This window comes from Adiantum capillus-veneris, chromosome 24 (genome assembly GCF_014529385.1).
Source record: "Adiantum capillus-veneris isolate H3 chromosome 24, ASM1452938v2, whole genome shotgun sequence".
NCBI lineage: Eukaryota > Viridiplantae > Streptophyta > Polypodiopsida > Polypodiales > Pteridaceae > Adiantum > Adiantum capillus-veneris.
The window spans coordinates 144,594,794-144,603,518 of record NC_140954.1 but is presented as its reverse complement, the minus strand read 5'-3'; the positions used below and the strand labels follow the sequence as shown (position 1 = coordinate 144,603,518).

The 8,725-nt window shown below is 44.6% G+C and overlaps 1 protein-coding gene across 1 annotated transcript; it reads right to left on the bottom strand.

Moving 5' to 3' along the window:
• Positions 1-254: 254 nt before the first annotated feature.
• Positions 255-4,212, bottom strand: LOC147427296 (uncharacterized). Its single transcript, XM_086498452.1, has one exon. The coding sequence runs from the start codon at positions 2,175-2,177 to the stop codon at positions 1,512-1,514; it is 666 nt and encodes a 221-aa protein (XP_086354578.1). The 5' UTR covers positions 2,178-4,212; the 3' UTR covers positions 255-1,511.
• Positions 4,213-8,725: the final 4,513 nt, after the last annotated feature.

The window sequence follows — 8,725 nt, the reverse complement described above, 5'->3', positions numbered from 1 at the left end:
CACTATTTTCTGTATGACTTTACTAACAAGCTCGTAATTTGAACAATTTCTGATTACACCCACCCAACCCGATGCACCTTTGCAGCATGAACTCATTAATAACCCAACACTTAGCATATACCTCAAGCCAGATAACATAGTCGCAACCACGAAGATCCTCTCTCGCTCCCTTTTGCACACACAGTACCCACCCTTCTCTCTCTTCCTCTCTGCTTACACACACAATTCAGAGAACTCACCCGAATTGAAACCTAGCACAAAAAAAAAGATGCCCAGACAAGGTGGATAAGGAAAATAGAGTGTGGAGCTTGAAATTGGAACTATGATAGCTGTCAAAAGAGCATATACAAAACTAAGATGGCGCCATCGATCCTTCAAATAACAAAGCACACTTGAGAACGAGAGGCTGGCGCGATTCTCGATGGGCAAGAATGGCCTTTAATGATGTCAACTTTTCCTCTTACATCGATGGCTTCAATTCTCCTCTTTGCTGCTTTTGATTCCCTTCTTGGTGCTCTCTGTCGGCCACCCCATCGCTTAAGTGCTCTCGGCCAACCTTCTACTGCCACCCCTTGGTAGCGCTTGCTCCTTTCATGGTGTCATCACCTTACGCCCATGGCGGCCCTTCCATCTGAACCCCCTCTGCAGCGCTATCACCTGGCTCCCTCGTCCACTGCACAAGGCCTCAGGCCCCCTTTCTCTCCCCGGCTACTGCAACCGTCGCGGCCCTGCTTTTACGTGCCATGCAGCCCGTCCCTTTCTCCTCCTCAAAAGCTCCCCCCTTTTCTGCAAGTGGCCTTGCTCACCTCATCTTTTCCTCCTTCTCTGTGGCGCAGGCCTGCAGCCGACCAACCACCTTCTAAACCCTTCAAACCCATGGCGGCCTTCCTTTTCCCTGCTCTCGGTCAGGCCTACCACCTCCTTAATGCCCCTGCCCCAAGGCCTCTCCAACAGATGGCCGCCTCCTCTTCATGAGCTCACCGCCCTCCTCCTTCAGATGCTCTCCCACTCCAGAGCCTTCTCCATTCGGCCACCCACGCCCTTGCAGCGCTCTCACCTCATGCACTCAAACACTTGGCGCTTCTTTCCTTGCAACTAGCAGCAACTGCAGCCCACCCTTCTTTTTTTTTGTGAGCATGGCAATTTTTTTTAAAAAAAGTTAACTTGCGACTTGGCAGCCATTCCCACCGAACGCTTTGATACTTGTCATTAGAGGCCCAAAATCCTCGCGTGACCTGTAAAGTGCCACATCTGGCATACACACCACGATCAAGCTTGCCGCTATCGGCATCTGGCATCGACTCCACTGCTTCGACCTGTATCTGTATGATTCCATAGCGAGGCTATAGCCATTATTCTGGACCGACATAACTCAGTTGTACCATCATTGGCGAACCCCTTGCTGGGCATTCATGCTCAACGGTAGCAATATTTAGATAAGATATCGGTGCACAAGAAGAAAATTGATAGACACTATATACAAGAAGCATTAGATAGATAGAGAGAGATATTCATCTACTATAGAGCCCGCCCGGGTCAAATGGAAAGCCATAAGCTCTCCCAATTGTAATGAATCTTCTACCAGGAAAAAAGATGTAGCAGCTTTGATCATCGTCATCTGTCTGTAAAACATAGGCAAGTATTCCTTGCTTTGCACGTGTAACTTTGTCAGCCAACCAGTCGTGTAGGCCTTCATAGCACCACCCTTCAAAAAGTTGTATACATGGACCATCTCCACACCCAAAACACACCTGCACATCCTGGAAAGCCTTTGCATCACATGTCTCCCCGCCAACGGCTAGAGAGCTCTCCACAACATCATTATCTTTGAAAAACACATCTTGTAGCAAGCGGCATAGTGGCGCTTGCATAGCAGCCTTTATCAACAAATCCATCAACAGCATGGCACCAACCTGCAGCATCCGATCATCCAAAGTAAACACTGGCAAAAACTCATATGTAGGCTCTTCAAGCGGTACTGGAGCAGGCACACAGCCTCCCATGTCATGTATCCGCGCCGTAACTTTAGCAACCAAAACCTGCGACCCGTCATCTACCTCGACCACTAGATCATCGAATCCCCAATCATCTTCATTGAAGCACTCTTCTCCAGTCAACATGGCCTTACCATCACAAGGCGAGAGAGAGGATTGCCCAACCGCCTGGTCTTTGCACATTGGCTCTTTACCTGCAACCTACTGTTCTTTGACCGAATTATCGACATACATCACATCATATGTCTCATACCTTGAGAAAGCAGACTCCGTTTCCCATGTGCTGTCTGTATCCAAGGCACTGCTATAGCTCGAACACACCTCGGCTTTCTCCACAAAACTCACTGACTTTGGCACTTCAGCTATCTTCTCCACTGCTTGCTTTTCGGAAGTCACTTGGTGAAGCACATCAGGCAGTACTTAGTAGACTCCTCTCTATAGGCCTCATGGGCCCACATGGTATCGTCTCTGCTCTGTAATCACACCTATCCACTGCTACCACATGTGCATCAACAAAGGGTCGGATTACCTGAAGCTCTTCCCTAGCAATTGGCCTTGGCACCAATGGACTCTCCAGCACCTGCTTTGCTTGTTGCTTCTTAAAATCTTCTTTGTCCTGCTCTATGCGTAGGCTACTGCCTCCTCATAAGTGCATGGCCCATCTATCTCGATTTTATCTCGCACTTTGACATGCAAGAAGTCCACAAACTTGGTCATCTTCGAAAAAATTTGCATTCTCTACAGCAGTTACCTTAACCAACTCCATATGGCCTCGAACTCCCACATGAATGCTTGGAAATCACCGTCAAGGCTTTGCTTTAGGTTGTCCATAATCTGCTTCACTTCACTCCACTGCATGTCGGCCTCATATTGGCTTCGGAATGCCGCCTCCAATGTGTTCCAATCCAGCTTTTCTTCAGCCTACAAACCCTCGTACCATACCTTTGCTTTGCCACGAACCAGGACAAAGAAAGCTTGGATCACTCCCTCTTCTCTTGAGGAGCCGCTCTCCAACAGAAAAAGGCCGTAGTCTTGCACCCAAACTTCTGCATCTTCAGCACCTATGAAAGTCAGAAAACCCGACCACATCTTTCTTAGCAGCACTTGTTCTTTGAAACTGGTATCACCACAACACCGTCTGCGACTTCACCAAGAAGCAATCAGTAGCTCCTCAGTGGGGGCACCACTAATGGGATGGGAGAAATGGGAACACACACATTATACAAGCTCGATGCCTCTCTATAGCCCAGCAGATACCCAACATCCCAAGCCACTCGGATCGACTCACTCACACACTATTTTTTGTATGACTTTACTAACAAGCTCGTAACTTGAACAATTTCTGATTACACCCACCCAACCCGATGCACCTTAGCAGCATGAACTCATTAATAACCCAACACTTAGCATATACTTCAAGCCAGATAATATAGTCGCAACCACTAAGATCCTCTCTCGCTCCCTTTTGCACACACAGTACCCACCCTTCTCTCTCTTCCTCTCTGCTTACACACACAATTCGGAGAACTCACCCGAATTGAAACCTAGCATGAAAAAAAAGATGCCCAGACAAGGTGGATAAGGAAAATAGAGTGTGGAGCTTGAAATTGGAACTATGATAGCTGTCAAAAGAGCATATACAAAACTAAGATGGCACCATCGATCCTTCAAATAACAAAGCACACTTGAGAACGAGAGGCTGGCGCGATTCTCGATCGGCAAGAATGGCCTTTAATGATATCGACTTTTCCTCTTACAGTGATGGCTTCAATTCTCCTCTTTGCTGCTTTGATTCCCTTCTTGGTGCTCTCTGGCGGCCACCCCATCGCTTAAGTGCTGTCGGTCAACCTTCTACTGCCACCCCTTGGCAGTGCCTGCTCCTTTCATGGTGTCATCACCTTACAGCCCATGGCGGCCCTTCCATCCGAACCCCCTCTGCAGTGCTATCACCTGGCTCCCTCGTCCACTGCACAAGGCCTCAGGCCCCCTTTCTCTCCCCGGCTACTGCAGCCCTCGCGGCCCTGCTTTTACATGCCATGCAGCCTATCCCTTTCTCCTCCTCAGCAGCTCCCCCCTTTTCTGCAACTGGCCTTGCTCACCTCCTCTTTTCCTCCTTCTCTGTGACGCAGGCCTGCAGCCGACCAACCACCTTCTAAACCCTTCAAACCCATGGCGGCCTTCCTTTTCCGTGCTCTCGATCAGGCCCACCACCTCCTTAATGCCCTTGCCCCAAATATGATTCTTACCATTTTTTAGGGTTTGTTGGTTCTACAGAGTATTGAGCTTAGACTTACCTTTGTTGTGCTTCAATTCTTGCTCACGAGAAATCCTTACAGTGTGATTGTAATCAATGGGGAGGAAAACCTCACATTGTACTCCATGTCCTCATCTAGACCAAAGAGGAAAGCCTCCTTACGCTTCTCATCTGTGACTTACACAATTGGACACCGATATGTAAAACACGATGTAGAAAATATAAAATAGGAATCCCATTTTTCCTAAGATCTTGCCATTCCTGTTTCAATTGATCCAAGTACTCCAATGGCATCAAGTGCTCCTTGAGTTTGACTTGGACATTGATCCAATTGTGACACAATGGCTTGCATCTGCAGCATGTAGCAAGATACATAGCTTTTTGTGCCTCGTTCAAGGCTTGATACCAATTAATGGCATCACCTGCCAAATACATGGTGGCTTTCAAACTTTATTGCTATTGCTTTTCTTGGTAGTAGAAACGTATGCATTAGATTGATGTAACCAAGAATAAATCAAAGATGCATCCACCTTGCCATCACACTTACTAAAATTTAACTTTTTAGTAAGTAGAAATGTAAGAGTTAGATTGATGTAACCAAGAATAAATCACAGATGAATCCACCTTGCCATCACACTTACTAAAATTTAACTTTTTAGTAACTGGATTGTTGGGGTCGTCGTATCTACTCGGTCTACTTGAAGACTCGCCGGTCCCTTTGGGTGGCTCACCCTTCAAAGAGAGAACTTAAAAAATAAACTATTTCATGTGGAGGTTTATTTGAACCTGAAGCTCTAGCTCCATACCGATCCTCTTTCCTTCAGAAGCTATGCATTGAGTTTCATATTCCCTTTGACTACGGCATGTTTAGTCTCCTACTATAGCATCATCTCCATCAAATCCTTTTGCTACAATCCATAACAAAGATGGGGATGGAGAGAGAGAGAGAGAGAGAGAGAGAGAGAGAGAGAGAGAGAGAGAGAGAGACAGAGACCTTAGATGGCAAGAGTGGAGAACCCAATAATAGTGCTTTGCCTGAGCCATGGCATAGGATACTTGTTACTCTACCTGCCTCCTTTTGTGGATAGGATGCTCGCTCCTCATTTTCCATGTTCCCTATTGTTTCATGCTCAAAATAATGTGGCATCAAACGTGTGGGATGCCACTAACCCTCTCCCTCACTGCACGTCATTTTTGCTGCCAAACGTCCCATCAGGATCCCAGCCCCCATAGGAAATCCAAACAAGGACACCCTGACTAGATCCACTGATATTTAAAATTCTATCCCTAGAGTATGCAGAAAAGCTTCACCAAGCCATCTTGGAGAGGATCTTACTACTTCACCAGCATGCCCTAGAAGAAGGTCACTTTCTTAACTATGGCCCGCCTCATCCTCAATAATCAATAATCTAGAATCCACTTTTTAATTTCAAATCTCCCGTCAGAGGAATCCTGCCTCAATGTCCATCCTTTATTCAACAATAGGGATTTTTTCAAGATGCTAACCAGATCACAAAAGAAGAGCGAAGAGATAAGACCTCCTTAATCCTTCCCTCAGCTCAAGTTCGTCAAACGAACTAGAAAACAGGGCACTAGTAGGTTTGCTTGTTGGACCCAGGGCCCCAATGGAGATGCTAAAAATATGGATCAAGTAGTAGTGGAAACTCAAGGTGTAGATACCATACATTGTCTGCCCAAAAACCACTTCCTATTTGTCTTCAAGACCTCGGATATGGATTTAATGTTCTAAGTGAGGGTTAAAAACACATTAGGAACTCTCCCTTATGTCTCTTTAAATGGAAGGGGCTTTACTCTTGAGACATTAGTCACCAAGAACTACCCGGTCTAGGTAGAATTCCCTAAGATCCCTTGGCATCTACATTATCATCTTGTCTTGGTGGAAATGGATATATGCAAGCCGGCAAATATGCCATCTGTCATGGATATTCACATAGATGATGGTGAGACCATTGAATAGGCCATTGAAACACCATATTAGATAAAATGGGAAAATCCCAATTCCCACTTTAGAATTTGTTTCATAATTTAAAAAAAACTATAATTTTTACGAGTTGAAAAAAATATCTTCTATGTTTAGGGTCTATGTGCTACACTTTGAGGTGGGTGCATGGTTTTTATGCACAGCCAAAGAGATCATTATTCTCATATATGATCGATGGTGTTAATAAAAAGTGAGATGTATTTCAAGTAAGGAGATGTCATAATAACTAATACCTAATTCTCCTAAATAATTTCCTCACATTAAACTGATCATTTAATATAGGGAATTGCTAGGGGAGAAAAAGCTAGAATATTGGTTAAGCTGGCAGACCGCCGGCCACAGTTGGGATCCAAAGGGTGGTCCATCTGCAAAAGAGCTATGTGCAACAATGGGCTCCAAAGACCTTAGGGTTCAGCCCATTAAGACATCCAAAATGCTAAGGTTCCAAAATACAAAGGTTGTGTCCAATGGTCAAAGGCTTAGGAAATTGGATGCTTTGTGTGTGTCCCTAAAAGTCTTCATAAACTCCTACATAGGGGGCAAGCCCAAGAAGTAGGGGATGAGAGAGAAACACACATACGCACTCTCACAAGCTTCCTTTGTACACAAGGGGAAAGAGGGACACATGTTAGCTCCCTAGGCCAGATGACCACAAGGTGTACTCAAATCCTATTCGATGGCCATGGAGGTGGACCAATGAGAATTAGGCTAGAGTAAATCTAGTTTAATTAACATAAAAACACTTAATAAAAGAGCCAATAAGAATTAATATCTCTAGAAGACTATCAAACAATCTCCCAAGTGGTCCAATGAGCATTCAACAGCCCAATGGCTTGCCTGATTCCTATTGGCCACGAGACAAAAGGATCCAATAAGAGTTTAATTGAATTTATTAATTACTTAAAGCTCTCACAAAAAGGGAAAGGGGGACATATGTCAAAAGGCTATCACTTCTGCTCCTAAAATCCTATTGTCTAAGTCTGGGGAGGTCCAATGAGGTGTTAGCAAGAGAAAATACCAAGAGGGGTCAACCAAGAGAGAGAGGGGGATGATTTTTTAAAGGAAATTATCCACACACACTCACACAAGCTCATGTGTAGAGTAAGAAGATTCTCTCTCTCTTCTCAAGCTTTAATAGAATGCTTATCACCTACTCTAAGCTTGTGAGAAGGGAGGCCTACACCAACAACTCTTGGCTTTGTGATGCAAATCCAACCAAGAACCAAGCTTCAATGCATGCTCATCTCCTCTACCATGATAATTACTAAGCTAATCTATGCTGATATGAGTAATTATGTGAGGAGATGTACATCTTTCTCGTAAGACTACTCCTTCTTCCTCTCAGTATACTCTCATACCCCGCTAGCTCTCACTATCTTCAAAGGTGTGTGAGGTCTTGGGTCTGAGACCGTGAGGGAATTGATGTTGTGTTTGATAAGTTTTATGCTTAGTGCTTGAATTTTCCATCTTCATTGCACTAGCTTGTATTAAAGGAACACAAAGAATTGTATTGTAAGATGTCTCTCTTGATGGGAGAAACCATAATACAAAGCCTTTTGGAGGGGGGACCGGCTCCATGCAAATCCGGTCCTCAACTGTTTTCAATTGCTTAATTTCTCTCTCTTTTGAAGTATTGTTCATGCTATCTAACTAGGTGTTATGATTTTTGTTGCTCTCTCCACCCAAGCACTGTTGTTATTCTCATTAGGAATCTATTCTAATGAAATGCTCACTATGTTCATGTTATTTTCCACTACATACAAGCTACTAGGCCATTAAATGTTACATTGGTATTAGAGCACAAGGTTTCTCTTTTCTTGCTCAAGAAGGGAGGTCCTCAAGCTAGCCATAAATGGTTGGTATTATTTATTGCATATGTGAATAGGTAGAATACGGATTTTTCAGCCTTGCAGTGCGCCTGCCTTTGTGTAGTTAACGGGGTAGCACTGCTGAGAGATATGGTCTTAATAGTGGAGTCCTACTGGGCTTTCCTACGGCTTAACCACTATTGAGCTATTAGAAGCTTTACAGGAGCCGGTACTGTTTTAGTGTTGAACGACCCTCTCTTCTATTCCTTGCAACAATTAATAATATACAAGCCACGCGTACAGTAGCTTGAGTGCTTTTTCTAAAGGGGTAAAGAGGAGTAGCAACTAGGGCTTGAAGTGCCAAAGTACACCTAAAGGTTGTTAGAATGGCTGACAATAGTAAAGAGAGTGAAATTAATGTTGATAGCTTTGATTTTTCTAAATGAGTAGGCTACTAATGATGCCCCGATGCTTATTAACTATCCTGTTTCTAGGCTTCAACAAGACATGGGCAATCCATCCCTCCAAAGTGAAGTGCAATGGCAGTTTTGTGCTCATGGGATTCTCCAAGATCCCCACCATGACGCGAGAGCACCTAGGAAGCCTCCTTGTGGGACTTCCAAAAGAGGCCTCTCTCCGATTCGGGAAGAAGAAGAGGATACATATG